General features: G+C 41.3%; 1 protein-coding gene across 1 annotated transcript; it reads left to right on the forward strand.

The window, feature by feature from the left end:
• The first annotated feature begins 11,555 nt into the window (after nt 1–11,555).
• Nucleotides 11,556–21,302, forward strand: HSP90B1 (heat shock protein 90 beta family member 1). Its single transcript, XM_085049637.1, has 18 exons — nt 11,556–11,703; nt 12,148–12,247; nt 12,831–12,972; nt 13,065–13,181; nt 13,574–13,905; nt 14,841–14,952; nt 15,618–15,734; nt 16,335–16,451; nt 17,137–17,274; nt 17,363–17,440; nt 17,531–17,596; nt 17,853–18,122; nt 18,350–18,595; nt 18,879–19,015; nt 19,410–19,488; nt 19,585–19,740; nt 20,284–20,382; nt 21,044–21,302. The coding sequence occupies exons 1-18, from the start codon at nt 11,655–11,657 to the stop codon at nt 21,071–21,073; spliced, it is 2,385 nt and encodes a 794-aa protein (XP_084905763.1). The 5' UTR covers nt 11,556–11,654; the 3' UTR covers nt 21,074–21,302.
• The last annotated feature ends 96 nt before the right edge of the window (nt 21,303–21,398 follow it).

The following is a 21,398-nucleotide window of genomic DNA, read 5'->3' on the forward strand; positions in this document are numbered from 1 at the left end:
CTTTATCTGGGGTCTACATTCCTTCTTCCAATATTTACATCAGCTTTTATTTAAGCAGAAAAGGACATGTAGAATAGAGGATGTCAACTTACAACATTTTTTCTAAAATTACATTTAACATAAAACATGATCCTTCAGACTAATGTTACTTTAAAAGTCCTGTCTTAGATCAGTCCAAGTGATCCTAAAGATGACTAACTGTGGTGACACAATGCACAAAAGAGCCCAGACTTTCCCTCGTTTTATAGTCAGAGTTGACCACATCTATGATACTTACTTGGTGCAAACTGAAAGGTGTTTAGGTGTGTCTGTCCATTAAAAAGATAAAAAGGAAAACATAAAAACCCATTGCCAGCATAAAGAGTTTCACAGAAGAATTTACCCTCCAAAGAAGAATCTCAGATTCTCAGTCTTAGTTCATGGAGAGAACAAGAGAGAGCATGGGCCTAACACCAAAAATGCACAAGTTTTGTTTTGTACATACCATGTAGCCTGATTTACTTCTGGAATCCCACTATTATTCATGGCCTGTGGAATTAACTAGGACCTGGGTGGGGATACCACAGAACTGCTTTCAAGGTAAACAGAATAGTTATGAACTGTTTCACTTTTGACTGCATTTTGTGACCAGGAGTCATTCAAAAACACCAGCTCTTTTAGCACTGCTGATGGTTCAGGACAGAGATGCCACATGATCTCCATGTGTGCTTACATAAAACACCTTGGAGAACCTGGCAAGTGTTTAGTGTATATTATGGATGACAAGTCAGACACCACATCTGATTTCTTGGTTTGGAAAGTTTGGTTGGCACAGGGAAAACACACAAATCTCCCTGCAGCCTGCTCAGCCCTGCCAGCTCCTCCTCACATCTGAGATCACTGAGAGCACTCAACACCTCAGATACCACTTGGCTGATAAAGACACTGCTGCACTTAAGTCACTGAGGGAAGTGTTTTTAATCAGCTTGTACAGTCTTCAATAAAGCCTCAGACTGGGCTAACAGATACTGCAATTCATTAAAGCACCATTAAATGAAATTAAAATGCAACGCTAGGAAAGCTGACAATGTCTTACTGCAGCTTCTGTGGTGCAGTGCTCCAAACAGAACAGCTTTGTAAGCAATAAAAACATTTGACAGATTCTATCAGACAGTTGTTTATTACAGAGGTGAATGACCTTGGACTGACACAGAATGGGCAAAGGCACTACAGAAACAACCTCCTGTGAAAGAATATAGACAGAATAATCTTCCTTACCACCTTAAAAGAGTATGAGGAAGGTTATTTTCCTTGTCTTCATTGTATTCCCTGCTTATGTAAGTTTTCCTATATGTGTTTTCAAAAATTTTTTTGCTTTTTTACAGAAACATCAGATGCTATTGACCCAAGTCTTCTTGGAAACCATACCATTTTATAGTCTCTTTAGTCAGAGAACTTCTCCCACTAACAAATGTTTCCATGTGGAAAATTTTTGCCTGTGTTTTATCTTGATATGTATGCTTTTCATTTTGGCATTGATACTTAAAAAGAAAAGGAATTGTGTTTATGTGCAACTATTTGGTAAAAGCATCTAACTCTTTGGAGGAAAAAGCTTTTTTTCCTGAGCTACGTACTTGCTTCCTTTGCTTCTGTTTCAATACTAAGAGACCATTTGAAATTCATTTGCCACATCCAGTGTGGAAAAGTGAGAATATAAGCACACACTACCTATGCATACTAATACATAGTTAAAATGAGAGCAGAAAAATAAAGCAATCGAAATCAGAACCATTAGTGTCTGCATTGTTCCTCACAAACTTCAATATAAACCAGATCAGTGTTACACTTCCATAATGCTGCTGGGTAGAGAAGATTCTGACTATTTAGTTTTGCCTGGTGAGCATTTGTCAGCTGTCTTTCCTCCCAGAAGAAAATGTATAATCCAAACAAGCTATGAGAGAGATTTAAATCCACTTAGGAGCCAACTTAGTAGAGAAGTTAGAAGCACATCATTATTCTCTGTTTATATATATATATATATATATATATATATATATATATAATACCATCCAGTATAGCACAGGCTACCTGTTATGGGACAGGTGAGCACTGAGCTAGCATCTGGTCCAAAAGGAAGTCTGAGTCTGCAAGGTGAAAAATAAGCAACCTTGAATTATTTTATACCAAATCTCAAAACAAAAATGCTGGCAAAACAGGCACAGCCAAATGTGTCTTTGTTTAAATTCACAGTGGACAGCAAATGCAAAGAAACTCACTACAGAGACTGTCAAACTGGAAGATGGATCCCATCCAAAACACTTGTCACCATCCTCAACCACACCCATTAGCTCTTGGACAAGCTTGTTTAACCCTCATAAAAAATATCCCAAATTAAACCAAGTCCACCAGGCACTGCTAACAATATCTTATTTCATTTTTGTGCTGTAAACACATCAAACACCAGGCCAAAGTGATGTAGATACAACCTTGATTTGGCCAAGGCAGTCCCAAAATGTAGATATTGCATTCATAAGAGTCAGGACACAATTTCATCATGCCTTACACCAGAACAGAGATGTTTCTATCCCCAGGTTCAGTGTGTGTCTGACAATTCATACCCAACACGACAGAATGGAAAAAAAACTTATGGAATTCAGCACTTACACCAGGTCACAGCTTAGGGAAGTGTTTTTCCTCCTCCAGCAGGAGTTTCTAGAGGAACACCTTTCTGGCTTTGTCACATATAATGCCAGGGAACAAGCCCTGGTCAGATGACAATCCACAAGAAGCAGGGCCCACACATATCTAGCAAAATGGTCTCTAGTGAATAGACTGCTTCCAAGCCATCAGAAAATTAATCCAGCTGCAGCAGCCCACAGTTCCCATGGGCAATTTATCCTGCTCCCAGGTCATAATTCAAAATATCTGACTCTAGACAGAACAAATTAGCCTATCTTAACCTGGTGCTGTCACACCTAATTGCTTCTGGTCTTGTAGCTCAGGCAGCTCTGTGCTACACCAATCTCAGTTAGAATAGCTCAAATAGCAAAGAATATTTTTGGATTGTACAGACAAGCTAGCATGGGTCAGAGTATCTTCTAAGTTACTCCAGATGACGCTGCCCTTTCACTCTCAAAATGTGACCACCAAGGAATTCCAAGTGCAGGAGCTACAAAATTCATCCCACAAGGCCTGCCTCACCTCAGGGCTGCAGAAAGAGAGGTCATAGCATTTTCTGTCTTGGCTCTCCATCACGAGGAGATCACTCTTTACATGGCTGACCCGATTAGCAGCACTACATGTCACACCACATCATGAGACTAAGCAGAGCTGGGGATTTTTCCCCACCCAATATACCCAGCCAGAGCTCAGTAAAAACTCATCCTGTGATCTTACTTCCAATGAGTTTATGAGCAGGTAAAAAACAAGAAGCTGTTTTACTTCAGCTGGCAGGATTCCCCCCATACCTGGAGGGATTGGAGTGTTGTCACTCATCAGCTAAGCAGACACAACAGTGACAATAAATTTGGTGTTTGGGGAAACAGCTGATAATCTTTAAAGAGACTAATGAAACTCAAATAAGGTTTCAAATGTATCCAAAACCATTATTTTCTTTACAGACAAATTTAGGTGAGGAGATCATATAATATGTAGCTTATTACTCAGCTCTTTATATATAGCTCTGACTTTTCTAGAGATGACTTGAAAACTCTGCCAGCTGTACTTGACCTCCAAATAAAGGATTAATCTTGCTATGCAAAATGTGGCTTGCATAGAAGCAAAAAGAGGAATAACCTCCACCCAAAAAAAAAATCTGAAGCTAAAAAAAAGCAATTAAAAATGCAAATATGGCAAGAAGTGAATTATTAGAAGATTACTAAAAATCCATTACATTGCACCGTGGTTGTAACTAAGTTTAGCATAATTACACCATGTCTGGAACCTGCAGAGATTTATGGATACACTTGACTTAGGAGTCTCCTTGAAGCTTTAGCTCCTTTCTGCACAAAGTCATTCCCTGAGGTAAATCTTCATAGGCACAAATTCCAAGAACACAGGACTCACAAACTGTGTCTTGCCAGGGCATAATGCTAAAACAGTGACATGCAAGTTGTGAATGACATTCCAACAGGAAAGTCAGTGAAAGTGTGACTCCATCCCCAGAACTTTGTCCATAATGCTACTAAGCAACACGAATTTGCAGGCACTTTACTGCTGCAATTACAGTGATCTCTCAGATAAAATTGGTACAGCTTCAGTCTGCAGTCTAGAGTAATTTCTGAACCCTGTAATTAGTTTTATCAGAAGAAAGGCTCAGACTATTTCATTTCACATAGAGTAAATACACAGTTAATTTATAGTGGTTTCCATGTTCTCTACATTTTCTGATATAAAATTAAACACATGATTGCTTTTTCCCCTCTCTTTTTGATATTTTAAGCAGCAGATGCCAGTTCAAGAAGTCTCAATATCCTAAAGAACTGAGCACCATAAAGCCAATCAGCCTGTTTATTTTGGAAACTTCTTACTGATAAGAATTGTACATAGAAGGAATAAAACATTATAGCCATCCAGGGTGGCACTGTGCCATCTGGCAAGTTCATAGTGTACATCTTGCATTAATTAAACACTACAAACATTTTTAATGAGTCTCTAAGGAAACTTCATTACTCTTTAAATCAACGATAATTCACCTCACGTGAAGTACCTCTAATCTACCCTTAGTTTCTAGTGTATACAATTCAAGAAGTTCTTATGAAAATCCATTTTTGGCAAATAATTGAAGGTATTTTCATGCCTTCTCTAAGCAACCTTGTAAAAATTTGAAGATACACAAAACTTCTCATGCACTTGACAGTTCAGAAAAACTCATTATCAACATGATAACACAGAATAGCACATTAAACTATGGCAGGTCTCTCATTGCAGTGTAACATACATGGTTAAGAGGCTGTATTATCAAGTAAGACTTGATCATGCACATCTGAAATCAACAGCAGTTTTGCCTCTGTTCCCTTGGGACTGAACCAAGAGCTAATTACTACAGGCAATGTCTTTAGAACTGTTAAATGCTAATCAGCTCTCAATAACAAAAATAATAAGGAATTGCTACAGACTGAGTTTGAAGCTTTGGTTAAGATTTAACTCTCATGTCCTTTTGAGCACTTGTATCCTCTAAAAATCTGGATGCCTATTGATAGATCTAAATTCAGATAATGGACGTCTTTGAAATTCTATTTCAAGGAGTACAGCAAAATCTATTACAACCTAGTAACATTTCATTCTTAAAGTACAACTTACTTAGGAAATTTAACACCATAGACAGACACATTTAACACCATAGACAGACACAACTGCAAGTCCTTTTAAAGACTTCATTAATTTCCTAAGATTGATAATTGCACCACACCATCCACTGCAGTCTGCTGCTTCTTTAAAAGAATGGCGTATTTAGCATAGTTATTAATAAAAACTCACAGCAAGAAGCATTTAGTTCCTTAAAAGTGTCTAGGTGTTGTAGCTGAAGAACTTGCAGCTAAATCATTTGTTACAAAACTATTACAACAGATTTCAGCCTGTCTCTTTTGATTGTTTGTGTCTTTTGGGAGAATGCAGAAGATTCACTCCCCCTTCTTTCCCTGCAGCTTTAATGAGCCAGGCATGACAGCATTTCATCTTACACAGCATCCTCTCAGATCCATCTATTTCTCTATCACAAATTTTATTACTGTCTGCTTTTGTTACATAATCATTCCTACAGGCATTTTCATAACCTGTTACCTGTTGGATACAAACGGCATGAATTCTCAAAAAAATCCTCAAAACTGCTTCTCTACACTCTACCCTCCATATTCATCCCATAGTTCAGAGTACTAAAGTATACCTCCAGCCCTTCAGAGATCCTGGCATTCTTTTCTGTACAGCTTACAGGTCTAGAGTTCCCAAGCTACTGCAGTTTACTTATGATGTCTCTGAATGGAGGAATAAAGACTGATTTTCCTGACAGAAGTGAGTGCTGCTGAAAGGTTGTCTATTAACTTTCTCTGGCAGTACTGCAAAGAGCCTCTTTCTGGGACACAAGAAGAAAGAATTCACGACACATTTTTAAGAAGATGGCAATTTGTGTAACTGCAAGAAAATATTTTCCCTATTAAAAAGAGAAACCCTTATTTTAAATACATACATATTTTTGCATACATATATATGTGCAAATAGATGACATATTCGAAAAATGCCTCTTTGCAGTATTAATGTCTCTGTAAGGGGATAAACTATTTTAAAGGCAGTGCAAAAAGGAGAATACGATGATGAAATATTTGTTAAAAGTAAGAGGAACAACAAATAGAATACAGCCTTGTCCAGGGGTGATCTCTCGACAAGCCACCAGGGCGAGCTCTCTCCCAGCAAATCCAGCCCCAGCCCTGCAGCTCCGATCCTTCCTTCTGCCCACGCTTTCAGGCAGGGGAGGGAAAAAAACAAACACGCTATTTAAATCTTAATGTCTTCTCTTCGAAACCTTTTATACCTTTAGGCTTCTGTTCTGGAGCAAAACGAGTGCCCAGTGGGCAGAAATGGTATTGGCCACAGAAATGTTTTGCTGCAGGTGCAGATTTCTAGTGATACTGAAACTTACAGAGGTTTCAGTATTTGAAGACTCAGAGTTTTATGATGATCAAAACATGGTTGTTTTATCTGTACTAAGATTTTTCTAGACCAAATTCTTCACCTTTTCCCTTAGTGATATGTTTCTTAAAATCCATTCTCTTCTGTGAATTCCTCTGTTATAAAGATCTAGAGCATTAAACTTCAAGGAACACCTTGCAAATTTAAAAAATATTTGATGAGGGGGACACACCACAGTTACAGACTTTTCAACAGTGCCAGCTGCAGTGCAGTCAGCAGTCTCCAGAGGAATGGGATAAAGACAACTAAAAGCCAAATAATACCTGAACAACAAACACTTCCCTCCAAACTTCAAACAATGGTATTTTAATCCTGCTTGTATGTAGTTACTGTTAAATTTTCTAATATTTGGATAATCAGCTTGAAAAGCTAGCTAATGGCAGCATTTTTTTTTTGTTTGTTTCATACTCACTCTCAGTCCCAGATATTGCAGAACATCTTATGTAAGTGGCTGTGTCTTCAGTTTGTGCTGTACACACAGTATTTAGTCTCTGATGTAGACACTGCAGAGGAAGGGAATACAAACTCTCAATGTATTGTTTTAAAACATATCACTGCAGTTTAAATTATAGAGAATGCAGATAAGTAGTTCTTCACATTTCCAATGCATTGTCATGTAAGAAAGACAGGACTCAATTTGGTGGTACAAAATTCAGACTGAATTAATTATTCCCACATAAAATCACTTACATGTCCTTTTCAAATACAGTATGACAGTAAATAGCTAGTTAGCAACGACACAAATTAAAGCATTTAAATTATCCATGAACAAAAATGTAACTTGCATTAGTTAAAGATTTCAGTGTAACTGTGTATTAAGAGAGGTGATATTCTGCAATTGCAAACTCACTGTTAAGTTTTATGGCTTCCTTATGTTTGCACCTATGCAAATATCTTTGCCATATGTAATTTACACCCCAGGTTCATCTCACCACCATGAAAACCAGGATATCAGCTTCTCTTTGCCATAAACTCCTGCTCTTTACCATGCTCTTGTCTGGTTCAGCCGGGACCTGATATAAGCTGATTTAACCACCAAGTATTTTGCTGGGCCTGAGAGTTAAATCAGCTCAGGAAAGAGTCTGACAGAGCCAAAGCAGGACAGTGAAAGGAGGGCTGACTGTCTCTCTCTCTCTCTCTCTCAGATGGAGCCCAGGAAGATTAACTAGCTAATTTAGCTGGTTAAGTCAAATAGCCACAGCCAGGTCTTATGAACTCCTCTCAGTTTATCTCCACAGCTATTTCTGTCAAGGTTATACTTCTTGCTAGTTGCATGTTTGAGTTGGAATCACGTGGGCTGTTCAGAGAGGTGACTTCCACACGGGCATGTGGATGACCTGATAAAGTTGCATTCAGAGCACTGAGAGGGGCTTGCTCTGTTTGCATGGAAGGAGACACTGCCTGGATTCTACTTCTCTAATCACCACATGCCCTTGAATTTTTAGTTAACAGAACACACAGTGCTAAAACAGACTATTTCAATGGTTATGCACATGATTATCAAAGTATATCTAACTGCTTTATACAACTCTGTAATGCAGCTGAATTGCTGAAGAATTATCACCACTTGACAGTTACACCTTCCCTTTGGTATGAATGCCTGAAAAGTGATACTCACACTTCTTTTGAATGGCAGCAGTAGCTAGTGCAACTAAGAACTTAAATGCTCCCTTAAGTTTTTGAAGCAGAAATTAAGGTGAAGTTTTCTTCAATTTACAATCTCCTCATGAAGAGAATGAATTTTCTTTCTGAGAGTGTTAATACTCAGCTGCCTCATTCTTGCCTATCAGTTTTGTCCTGGGTAATCCAAATGGGCATTCATGAAAGCAAACAGTGTAATCTGCATCAAGCAATCAATGCTGCTAAACTCATTACAGTTCTTACTAGTCTGGGCTTTAAATTCAACAACAGATGAACACAGATTTATCAGGTTTTGTATTTTCTTCAAAAGCAACATTCTATATTGTATAATCATAGGGGCACAGTAACCAATAAAATTTGAATGCCACAAAAAATCTAAATTCTCTGTTGGCTTAGCACAGTCAATAACAGAATTGATTTGCATTCTTACTATTCCAGTTACCAAAGTTCAAAATCATTGCCACAAAGCATTACATTTTCCTGCTGCCAGCAAAAGGACTGCTAAAACAGAAAGGTCAGAAAATTCTTCTAATGCAAGAATTCTACAAGACAGAGATAACTACTCTGTTTATCTCTGTGTCCCTCAAATCCCTATTCACAGTCATAAAGCAACATATCTCACTCTGGGAATCATGCAGGCACAATTATGAAATCAAATCCTGAACTTCTTGTAGGTAAGTCTTAGAAAAATAGATAAACATTCTGTGCTTAGACTCCTGAATAATGAAATTGTATTTGCAAATAAGTAAGACTACTCTTTGGAAAATAATTCTGTGAGTTCACACAAGTTTCCACAAAAACCTGACAGATCTCTTTTTACTTACAACCCTAACCTCTCATACATATTTTTCACCATCATTCTCACACACGTGTTGGAAGAGTAACTTTTATTTCTCCTATAACTTGTGATCCGTAAGGAACAGCAATTAAAACTGCATAACATACAGAAAAGCTTCATGATTCTTTTAAAATAAGTTGCAATTGAATTTTGCCTTTTTGTCCTGGTATTGCCTGGGGTAGAGTTCATTTTCTTCACAGTAGCTGGCACAGGGCTCTGGTTTGAATTCGTGGTGGGAGCAGTGATGATAACTCAGGGATGTTTTCATACTTTCTGAGTAGTGCTTACACAGAGTCAAGGCTTTTTCTGCCTCTCACACCATCCCACCATCAAGGAGGTTGGAGGTGCACAAGAAGCTGGGAGGGGACACAGCCAGGACAGCTGACCCCACTGACCCGAGGGACATTCCACATCATATGGTGTCATGGTCAGAGTATAGAGCTGGGGGAAGAAGGAGGAAGGGGAGGATGTTGGGAGTTTGTCTTCCCAAGTCACTGTTACATGAGCTGCAGCCCTGCTGTCCTGGGGATGGATGAACACCATGGGAAACAGTGAATTAATTCCTTGCTTTGCTTTGCTTGTGTGCATGGATTTTGCTTACCTATTAAACTGTCTTTTTCTCAGCCCACGAGTTTTCTCACTTTTACACTCCTGGTTCTCTGCCGCAGCCCAAGGGGAGCAGTGAGGAAGCAGCTGCACAGGGCTTTGTTGCCAGCTGGGGTTAAACCATGATGTTCCATTAAGAAGAACCCAAAGATAACCATTCTTTACTGCAATACAGATGCTCCTTTCTAGTTCCATAAACATTAATTATCAGTAGGACAAAAAGGTACAACACTCAGTTTTAAAGTAAAAAAAAAATTTTAAAAAATTATCTGGCCCGCTGTATAAATAAAGATTATAAACATATTTTTGCCAAGACCTTCAGCTCCTGATAGACTAAGCTCTGTGTTTGTGAAGTTGCAAACACAGTGAGAGGTTTTATTTTTGGCACTGAACATCGCAGATCAATACCTTTCAAATACATTCCTCTCCAAGTACAAAGTCCATTAAATCACTGCTTGCCAGTTTGTTTTTTTGTATTTGGTGGGTTTTTTCCCCCAGTCTAGCGTCAAAAATGTGTAAGACGAAACAGGTGACGGGCACACGAAAGCCTGGGCAGGCATTTCAGGATGGTGGAGGGGTTATAAGTTATTTCAAGCAGCATATTAACACGAGCTTTGAGCAGCGCGGCACTGCAGAAGTCGCAGAGGCTGCATTTCGTGTCCCAAGCTGCAAGCCCCGCCAGTGTCACGGGCAAAGCACGGCAAGGTGCCATCGCTGTCCCTGTTAGCCCCGCAGCTGCCCTCACGCCGGCCCTGCCCGCCAGGGTGGCACTGCGGGGACAGGGCAGTGTCCCCTCACACCGGAGGAACTGCTGGAGCCGCCGCTGCCCGGGAAAGGGAGGGCTGCGGGTGCATAGGCACAGCCCCGAGGGCAGGCTGGGGATGCTAACGAGCTCCCGGGAGGATGCTCGCCCTGAGGCGCGCTGCAAACCGGAGAACAGGGAGAGCCGCCAGCCACCCGGCTTGATATTTATCCTCCACCAGCACGGAGAGTCCCCAGCGATGCCCGGCTGACGGCAGCCGGTTTCTCTCAGGGCGGTGCGAGGCACTAGACAGGCCGAGAGGCCGGAGAGCCGAGGCCCGGGGCACAAGGACCAGGGCCGTGAGGCCGTGAGGGGCACCCCGCCATGGCGGCCCCGCGCAGCTCCCGCACCGCGCCGGCAGGGGGCGCCACGAGACCGCGCGAACTACAGCTCCCGGCATGCAGCGCGCGGCGAAGGCGCATGCGCCCATGAGCGCTCCGGCCCCACTCGGTGGGGCAGACGGCGGGACTCGCCAGCGCCGCCCTTCCCCTGCCGGCGGCTACGGCGGCCCGGATCTGGCCCTGCTGCCGCCGCTCGGCCTCGTTGGTTATTGCCCTAATCATGACTTTTCGCTCCTCTTGGCACCCGGGGCGACCGGAAGTGCCCGTTGCCATAGCACCCCGTCTCCCCTGGGAGCGTCCCGGGTGTCCCCGGAAGCGGTCGGAGCTGCGGTTCCGCGCGGAGATGGTCCCTGCCACCCCGGCGGCCGCGCCCCACGTGGTGCCGCCGTTGAACGCCGCGGATCATTCATTGCAGCGCCGCGCGGGGCCGCGCTGGCCACACCCCTCCGCGCACACCATTGGCCGAGCGCCGCACCGCGCCGCCAATCGGCGCCGGCCACGCTCCGACCGCAGGAAACCGCACATGGAAAGTCGCGATTGGCGGCGACAGCTGCAGGCCCCGCCTGTCTAGGGTCTCCATTGGCTGCGTGTTTGGCGTGGTGCGCTGCTATTGGCCGGCGTGGCGCAGCGCCCCCCACCCTGGGGTAGATAAGGCGGAGGGGGAGGGCCGCGGCCGCTCCAGCGGGATCAGCGGCGGCGCGGGACGGGCTCGGGTGCACGGGGCGGCGGCGCCGGGGGCTCTTCAATTGTCAGCGCGGCCGCCATGAAGCCGGTGTGGGGGCTCGCTCTAGCGTGTGTGCTGCTCCTGGCCGGTGAGTGCCCGCGGGCTTCTAGAAGGTTCTGGCGGAGGGGTGTTGGGGTCCCGGCCAACAGGCCCCCCCACCCGCCTTCCCCCGCCGTGTGCTGGGCTGAGGGGACGGAGGGGCGGTGGTGTGTCGGCCGGGAGCTCTCCGTGTGCCCCGCGGGGAGGGGAAGCGGCGCTGGGCTCCCCGCCTGCCCTGCCCGGGCCTGGCCTGGCCTCTCCGGGGGGAGGGGGCCGCGCGGCTCATGCGCCGTCAGGGCGGAGGGTGGGAGCTGGGAGGAGGCCTCCCCTTGCCCAGCTCCGGGTCTCCGCTTGGGATCAGCTTGGGATCAGCTCCTCTGGGAGGGGGCGGAGGAGTGGAGGGGCTGAGCTGTGCCTAAAGCCGTGGGGAGGAATAAGCGGAGAAGTTGGGCGGTGTAGGGATGGACTCAGAGCGTTGGTTCTGTTTTGTCAGTGTCGGTCAGAGCCGATGAGGTGGATGTAGACGGGACCGTGGAAGATGACTTGGGCAAAAGCAGAGAAGGGTCTCGAACGGATGATGAAGTTGTCCAGAGGTTGGTACCTCGGGCGCCCTGGCTTTGGGAGGGTCAGTTTGAGAATCAGTGGGTGCCTTAGGCCTTAGAAGTAGAGAAAGAATGCTATTCAAAAGAGAGATCTAGTCAGCAGGGAGAAATAAAATATTTCTGGAAAAGATTGTTTTCTCCTCAATAGAAACAGGCTTGAGAACTTGGATTTGGGAAAGTTGAACTTGTTTTTGTTGATTATCAATAACTGTTAATTGGGATTTACTCGTTAATTGGGGTTTACTCCTAAATGGTGTCAGTGTCTCAGTTTAATGTCCAGGCATGAAATAGCTCTATGCCTGTGCACCACATGCTGAGGATTGCAGTGGCTTTAACATACCTCTATTATTCCCTGATATTTTTATGAACAAAGTCTCACTTGTGGGCATGAATTTTCCCTGAAGTTTTGGATCAAGGTTATTCAGTTGAAGATGGCTGCTCTTGCACTTGACTCATTTGATCATTTAGTTTAGTGCTGCATTGGTGATTAATGTTATTGCCGTTGCTTTGTGATAAAATTAATGATGCTGATTGTGGACAAGACTCCTTGATAGGCTTTTCATTGTCCTAACAGAGAGGAAGAAGCTATCCAACTAGATGGCCTAAATGCATCCCAGATCAAAGAAATCAGAGAAAAATCTGAGAAGTTTGCATTTCAAGCAGAAGTGAACAGAATGATGAAGCTAATTATCAATTCTTTATATAAAAATAAAGAGGTTAGTGCCTTTATTTCCAGATCATGTTAGAAATTTGGGGGGAGCGTGTGTGTGTCTCTTCTGGCATTTCTGACTACTGGTTTCTATTTCAGATTTTCCTGCGGGAACTTATTTCAAATGCTTCAGATGCTTTAGATAAGATACGGTTGATATCATTAACTGATGAAAATGCTCTTGCTGGCAATGAGGAACTTACAGTCAAAATCAAGGTAAGAAGGATTAGATACAAACATTTCTTTCAGAGACGTAGTAGAGGAAGGTAAAACAACATAATTAAATGTTAAGTGCATCATTAAATCTCAATTTTCGGTTTAACAGTAATGCAAATACAAACTAGCACCACATGAGGACCCTTGCAATTGACTTTATCAGCGACTACTCTTCTTGTAATGGTCAAAACACGTTTCTGGTTTTATGAAGAGTAACTGAAGTATTGGAATACTTAAAAACAAGATCTTCCTCATTTCTGTAGTTACTGCAAATTCAATTTATTGTAGCCAGGCATGTTTGAATTTGAATAGCTACTATGTACCACTTTTCTTTGGCATCTGTTAAAATTCAAAATGAAGTCAAACTTTTTTTCTTTTTTTTTTCTTTTTAGTGTGATAAAGAGAAGAACATGCTTCATGTCACAGATACGGGTATTGGCATGACAAAGGAGGAATTAGTTAAAAACCTGGGTACCATTGCAAAGTCTGGTACAAGTGAATTCTTAAACAAGATGACTGAAATGCAGGATGACAGCCAGTCAACATCTGAGTTAATTGGCCAGTTTGGTGTTGGCTTTTATTCTGCTTTCTTAGTAGCAGACAGAGTTATTGTCACATCAAAACACAACAATGATACTCAACACATTTGGGAGTCAGATTCAAATGAATTCTCTGTGATCGATGACCCAAGAGGGAACACCTTAGGACGTGGCACTACCATAACGTGAGTATTAAGTTTCTTCAGTCCTAAAATAGGAAAGGTTGTGTGGGTACACTTTGCTTATTAGAATACATGAGTGCCTTTAGCTTTGTGACTGATACAATTCTTGTAAAACAGTTCTATTCAATTTAATAGAAACATGCGAAATACAAACCACCTCCAAAAAGAAATGTAGTTCACTTCATGTTCTGTTAGACAAGTTAACAAAACCATGAATGTTTTGAAAACTGTCAGCAAGTAATTCCAGACAGTTCAGCTGCCCGCAGGCTCATTCAGTTCCTCAACACAATTCTGGCCTGGCAGAACCTATGCTGGGACTGTAGAGCTTTGTCTTGGAAACTGACTGCTGTTTATGTACCAGTGAGGCTGGTCTGATGTGAATTTCAAACCAGAGGTAGTTTGACAGTCTTATTTTCATTGCCTTCATGAGCAGATAAATGTATTTGGTCTGGGTTTGGAGGATGTGTTTCTGGAGGAGGCAGTTAGTGTTAAAAAAGTTGATCTTGGTGCTCTAGTTTGAAGTAAAGCCTGTGAGGGTGCATCAAGATCCTGATAAGTATAAAAATTTTTTTGTGTTTTCATTTCAACTTTTGAATATTGTGTTCTGCCTCATCCAGTCAAAACAACTGCTTGTTGAGTAAGAATTATATTTTTTAAGATATACTTGGAGCTGAACTAAAAAGAGCTCACTTGCATAAATCAGAATTGCTAGAGCTGCAACAAAAATCAGAGATTGTTCTGTGTTGGGACCCACAAGGATCATCAAGTCCAACTCTTGAATGGCCCATATGTGGATTGACCTCCAGTCTTGGTTATTAGCACCATGCTCTGGTTCAAATGGTCAATCTTAGTGGCATAAGAAATGTATCTTCTGCTATAAAACTGCCAATGTACTTTTCCAGCACTTTAAAGGTTTGCTTCTTTTTAATTTTATTTAGCCTTGTCTTGAAGGAGGAAGCATCTGATTACCTTGAGCTGGACACTGTTAAAAATCTAGTGAAGAAATACTCCCAGTTCATAAACTTCCCCATCTATGTGTGGAGCAGCAAGGTAAGTGCATTTAACTGAGCAGTGCAGAGTATAAGCTTTGCTTATGACAGCTGTCTGGCCAGATCTTTCATGAAGGCTGAGGTCCTGCCATAGAGCTGCTACTTCTCTAAATTCTAAAATTCTTCCATTCCTGACTCTTTAGGCTTTGGTTTTACTAGTCATTTTTTCTCCAAATGCTAGTCTGTTACTAAAATCACAAACTGTAAAGGAACGTGGTTTTACTCTGACTCAAAGTAGTTTATCAAAGGAAAAACCCTGCTAATCACTAAGAGTCTTTGTTCCACTGGCTTTGGTAGAAGGAAGCTTTGTTAAGCTCTCAAGCAGAGCCATCTTTCTGAAAACAGGGCAGTGTAGTAGATTTTAGGCCAGTTCTGATGTTTTCTTGGCAAAGCACCAACTTAAAATCCACCAAGTCTCTGATTAGCATCATGTGTAAAGTACTGAAAAACTTAAATTTGAGTATGGTGATGTCCCAGTGTATTGAAGGAAAGCATGTATTAATCAAAAATGCAACTGGAAAAATACTACCTATAGAGAAGTTTGCAAAAGACAAATAGCAGAAGTCAGGCTAGTGCTGTGAGAAATTAAGCTGTTTGAGAGAATACTAAAACATACCTGATAGGAAGTCAAGGTGCTCAAATCCCCACCATCAGTTGTCTCTTTAGACAGAGACTGTTGAAGAACCCATTGAAGAGGAGGAAGCAAAGGAGAAAGAAGAAGAAACAGATGATGAAGCAGCAGTTGAAGAAGAGGAGGAAGAAAAGAAACCAAAAACTAAGAAGGTAAGCTTTGTTAGACTTGGGGTCCTGTAATTCATGGACTTCAGATGGATAGCAGCTTTCCTAGGTAGTCTTGCAGAGGTGCATTTCGGTACTGTGTGCTTCCAAGAAGGAAATCCTTTTAAAGTAAGATGTCTTATGAGGAAAGAAGATTGTAATTGAAACAGATAAGGTAGAAGTCAGACAGATGATTGGCAGTAGCCTCGTGAGGCTTGTGGTCACAGCTAATTATAAGTACTTGCATGAACTGCTTGCAATGGTAGCGGAATTCTGTAATCTGACACTGTTGACGAGTTTAAATTTCATATAATCTCCTAGGGAGATTTTTCCAGAGTGGCATTAGAACAGAAATACTGATGCTCGGTGAATGTCTTAAATGTATATAGAACACACTACAGTTTAGACTGAAGGTTTGTTCCCATGTGTTGCCCTAATGCGTAAACTTAAAATGAGAATGTCCAGGCCATTGCATAATTTTGTAAATTAGAAAGAGCATATTTGGTATTTTTGCATGCTATTTTGTGTCTTGGCTTCAGTGGCGTGCCTTTAATTGACCTAACCTGAAGTAAAGAATGAGTCTTTCATAGTATGGTGTTTATTTAGGTCGAGAAGACTGTCTGGGATTGGGAGCTCATGAATGACATAAAACCAATCTGGCAGAGACCATCTAAAGAAGTTGAAGAAGATGAATACAAAGCTTTTTACAAAACCTTTTCCAAGGTAAGCTCTGGGACTCAAGAGGATTCCAAAGCAAGAGGTTTGCTACAGTATCTCTTGCTATGTAAATAAAACTGAATGCTTATAGGATGGGCTACTTCTTAATTTCTGTCAATAGATGGAATTGCAGAGAGCCTGGAAGGTACAGCATCTGTCAGGAGTTACTTTTTTCCAGAGAGAAGGTGCTGCCACCCAAGTGTTGACATAGTCTAGGTTCGGGAAGTACCGTGTTCCAACTCATGTGGAGCTTACTGATGTGTTTAAATGGTGACAGGGAAGTTTGTATTTAGTCTGAGGGTTGTGGTGCTTGTTGCACTTGGTGGGAGAGAGAGAGAGAAACAAAGTTTTATAGAAGTGTTGTCTTTGTATCAGTACAGTGTAATGTGTTACTCGAGAGTCTCTTAACTCCATTGGTTGTTGTGCTGTTGGTAACTCTGTAGTGATTGGTGTGTTAAAAACTAGCAAAACTTGGCAGGTCTCCAGGAAGGTTCCTTAAGGTTATTTTTACATTAGTAACTCAGCTCTTTTAACTCAAACTTTTGTCTCCATATTAGAATGTAGCAAAGCATGGCTACATGGATTAGTTGTAAAATAATTGCAGTTATTTGCCAAAGTCATGTTACTATTGTAAATGTATTAACTCACTGATACTTTCCCCATGTCAATTAAAAGCATTTTCTCTTCACAGGAACATGATGACCCCATGGCATACATCCACTTCACTGCTGAAGGAGAAGTAACTTTCAAATCCATCTTGTTTGTTCCTAATTCTGCTCCACGTGGACTGTTTGATGAATATGGATCTAAAAAAAGTGATTTCATTAAGGTAGGACAGGAAAGCATGTGGGTATGGCTTTGTGGAAAAGAAAAAAAAAAAACCCTGAAGTAACTTGGCTCTCCTCTTGCAATTTCAGCTGTACGTTCGAAGAGTGTTCATCACTGATGACTTCCATGACATGATGCCCAAATATCTTAACTTTGTTAAGGGAGTTGTAAGTATTATATATTTACTTATGTTTGTTAGGGTGGTTTTTTATGTTGAAATACTGTCAGATATACTTAAAATTTTCTTCCTCAATTAGGTGGATTCTGATGATCTTCCATTGAATGTATCCCGTGAAACTCTTCAGCAGCATAAATTGTTAAAGGTAAGCTAATTGGTTTTAAATTTCTTCATTGTAAGCACATGACAGCAGCAAGGTTTAGAAGGCTTAATAGCTTGATGAGTTTTTTGTTGCATGACTCTGAAGTTAATGTAAAGGAAACTGAGGTATTGCTGTGTCCCTATTAGCTCTGTCTCCTTCAGATCAGGGACATAAATATGGAATTTCTTTGCAGCAAGGTTGAACTGAGAGCTCTTCCAAATACTTAGTGTTATAACTCAGTACTACTGCTTTTTTTTAGGTGATCAGAAAGAAACTTGTTCGCAAAACTCTGGATATGATCAAGAAAATTGCAGAGGAAAAATACAATGACACATTCTGGAAAGAGTTTGGTACTAATGTGAAGCTTGGTGTTATTGAGGATCACTCCAACCGTACACGACTCGCTAAACTTCTTCGCTTCCAGTCTTCTCATCATGAAAGTAACCTCACAAGCCTTGATCAGTATGTGGAAAGAATGAAAGAGAAGCAAGATAAAATCTACTTCATGGCAGGTTCCAGCAGAAAGGAGGTATGTAAGAGTGAAAGAGAGAAGGGATATACAGTGTACTATAGCTTGTAGTTTCAGTACCATAAACATTGTGAGTTGCATGTTTAGTGTTAATGTGGAGACTTCATGATTATGTTACTGCTGTAATTCAGCTTTTCTTGTACCTGTATTTGTCAGATGGTTTACAGATTTGGGTAGCTGCTGATACCAATGCAATTAAACTGACATCTTAAATGTTTTCATCCTAGGCTGAGTCCTCACCATTTGTTGAGCGTCTGCTGAAAAAGGGCTATGAAGTGATCTATCTGACTGAACCTGTAGATGAATACTGCATTCAGGCTTTGCCAGAGTTTGATGGCAAGAGGTTCCAGAATGTAGCAAAAGAAGGAGTTAAGTTTGACGAAAGTGAGAAGTCTAAAGAGAGTCGGGAAGCCTTGGAGAAGGAATTTGAACCACTCTTAAACTGGATGAAAGACAAAGCTCTAAAAGACAAGGTAAAATACTGTGTTTATTTGTAATTTTTTCTCATTGTATTTGCTACAATATACCTTGCAGATTATTTGAGGGCAGGCTTGATAGTAGCTTCTCTGTCTTCATGGGTAAACCTTTGTGGATAATACCTTTAATCAGGAAGATAATGAATTAGAATGTCATCTTTGACATCTTTCAGAAATTCTTGAATTGGCAGGGAAGTTCAGAGTTATTTACTTTGTTCCCTGTATAAGCTATTAGCTCTGTGAAAAAACATTAAGGTGGTCTTGGTTTTTTTCCCTGCAGATTGAAAAAGCTGTGCTATCTCAACGTTTAACCCAGTCTCCATGTGCTCTTGTGGCTAGTCAGTATGGATGGTCTGGTAACATGGAAAGAATCATGAAGGCTCAAGCTTACCAAACTGGGAAGGATATCTCCACAAAGTAAGCTTCCAGTTCTGTAGCAAGAGACATGAAATGCTGTTGATGGCCTACCTTGCCTGGTGTGCCCATAACAAGCTTCCATCTGGTTCAGATGATCCTGGGTGTTTTTAAGGTCATTTACAACCAAGTTAGTCTCCATTGTAGCCTTGCATTGTCATTTCCAAGCTAAATATATAAAACTGCCTGGTGAGCAAGACTCATCGGTGGGATTTGGTATCTGTCATTTGTTGAAGATGAACTTAGTAACTTGAATGCTTTTTTATAGCTGCAGGAGTATTGCTGGAGGGTGGGGGGCAGATACACTTGTTACTGTGACTGCAACCAGTGTATGTGGATTTAAAGATGTCACTGGATCTTGTACTTTGAAACTTAGTGCTGTTATTTCTCTTCTCAGTTACTATGCCAGCCAAAAGAAAACATTTGAAATCAACCCCAGGCATCCACTGATCAAGGACATGCTGAGGCGAGTCAAGGTAAATTAATAACACTAGTGAAACATTGACTTACTTGGCTGCATACAACCTGCTTTAACAGGTCTGCTTTAATTTTCTTGTGTTCTTCCATGTTAGGAAAATGAAGATGACAAAACTGTTTCAGATCTTGCAGTGGTATTGTTTGAAACTGCAACTCTGAGATCAGGATACATGTTGCCAGACACTAAGGAATATGGAGACAGAATAGAAAGGATGCTTCGTTTGAGTTTAAACATTGACCTGGATGCACAGGTTAGTTTGTCTTCCACTTGGGGCTAATAACTGACTTACTGTTGCTCCATCTTACAAAGTGCAGCTGCTTGATTCACTTGCATAAAATAAAAATGTATCCAGCTTCCTACACTGAAGTGGGCCACCAGAAGTCCAGCCATGAGTCTGTACTTAATACTCATGTTCTCCCTTCTTCACTCTTCTGTGTAGTTGCTTGAGATTCTGCTATTTCATCGTGCTTCTCAAGTATTGTCCTGTCCTTAATTAAGAGTGGTTCTACAGGAATAAATAGTGCACACAGGCCTTTGACCCCTATCTCTCAAACAGAGAAGTTCCTAAGTGGGTATAAATAATACAGGTTCTGATAATGCTGTGAAAGAACTTCTGCTGGCTATTTTGTTGGATTGGATCAGTGCTAGACAGATCTTACTTTCTCCTTGAGGTAGTTTGTGCCAAATGTTAGGAACTGATAGTGAATACTTCCATAGCCTGTGTTTAGCTAGTGCACAACTAGCTAAACTACCTAAACAAGTAAAGTACATTGCTTGTGACCTTTGTGCACAGGTGGAGGAGGAACCTGAAGAGCCTGAAGATGCAGCTGAGGAGGCAGAGCAGGATGAAGAGGAAGTGGATGCTGATGCTGAGGACAGTGAAACACAGAAGGTAGAGTCTCAAGTTTGATGCTTTCTTGCTAAAATTTATGTGCAGTTTTGTCTGTGGGTACTGCCTGGCAATAATTTGTTCACTTTGCCTTTTATGAAACTAGATTTTAGTGTGAGGTGTTCCAGGTTTTTCTTGGAGGGGAAAAAAACTGCAGCACAAATTCATTATTAAAGTATATTGTGAAAAGATGGCACTTAGATATGTTCAAAGCTGGAGCTAAACAACTTTAGAGATTGTAAGAGTGCCCTGTGGCAACAAAATGGCAGTAAATCCTCTAGTGAAGATATTCCCACAGTGTGGTATTTCCACAGCTTGTGGGCAAAAACATGAATAAATCAGCAAGAGCATAGTTTTAAATGCTTACAGTATAGGCTTGGAACAACACTACAGACCTGCAGGATGATATCCTGTGACTAGTGCAAATACAGAACTTACAGCAATGTAATTTCCTACTGTTAAATGTCAGATTAGGTAAGAATAAATTTGAGGAACAGTATTTATTGTACTATACCTACCTATTTTTGATGCCATCACTGTTATATTTGCACAGCAGTATAACCTGCAGTGACAGTAATATAAATCCCTGTTCTTCTGGGACAGTTCTTGTAACCTTTTTTCACTTTCAAAAAGTAATATTTTGATTCTCTTTTTGTCTTCCCAGGAATCCACAGATGTGAAAGATGAACTGTAAACTGCACTCAACTACTGTCCTGAATTGGGGGGTTAAGAGGGAATGTGAATTAGATTGTTTTGTTTTTTTCCACTGTAAAATGTTGAGGGATGGTATGGGGTTTTAAGGGTAAAGGAGGTTTTTTAAGTTCACTTTTCTAAAAACATTCCTCATGAATGTAAATTTGTATTATTTAACTGACTTGGTGTAAAATCTTGTCATGTACAAAATAAAATGTTCCCAAACACCACCAACTCTAAATTTATACATCGCAAGCTCCTCTTGTGGGCTGGCACAAAGAAATTAAGTTATGGTCCTGTGTGTTCAGGTCCTTTGTGCTCACAGG

The sequence above is a fragment of the Lichenostomus cassidix genome, chromosome 1Ab, assembly GCF_008360975.1.
Source record: "Lichenostomus cassidix isolate B80296 chromosome 1Ab, HeHo_3.0, whole genome shotgun sequence".
Taxonomy (NCBI): domain Eukaryota; kingdom Metazoa; phylum Chordata; class Aves; order Passeriformes; family Meliphagidae; genus Lichenostomus; species Lichenostomus cassidix.

Coding starts and splice junctions, on each gene's coding strand:
- HSP90B1 (XM_085049637.1), top strand. CDS start 11,655: ATGAAGCCGGTGTGGGGGCTCGCTCTAGCGTGTGTGCTGCTCCTGGCC. Junction 19,489..19,584: donor ACATGCTGAGGCGAGTCAAG/GTAAATTAATAA, acceptor CTTCCATGTTAG/GAAAATGAAGATGACAAAAC. Junction 19,741..20,283: donor ACATTGACCTGGATGCACAG/GTTAGTTTGTCT, acceptor CTTTGTGCACAG/GTGGAGGAGGAACCTGAAGA.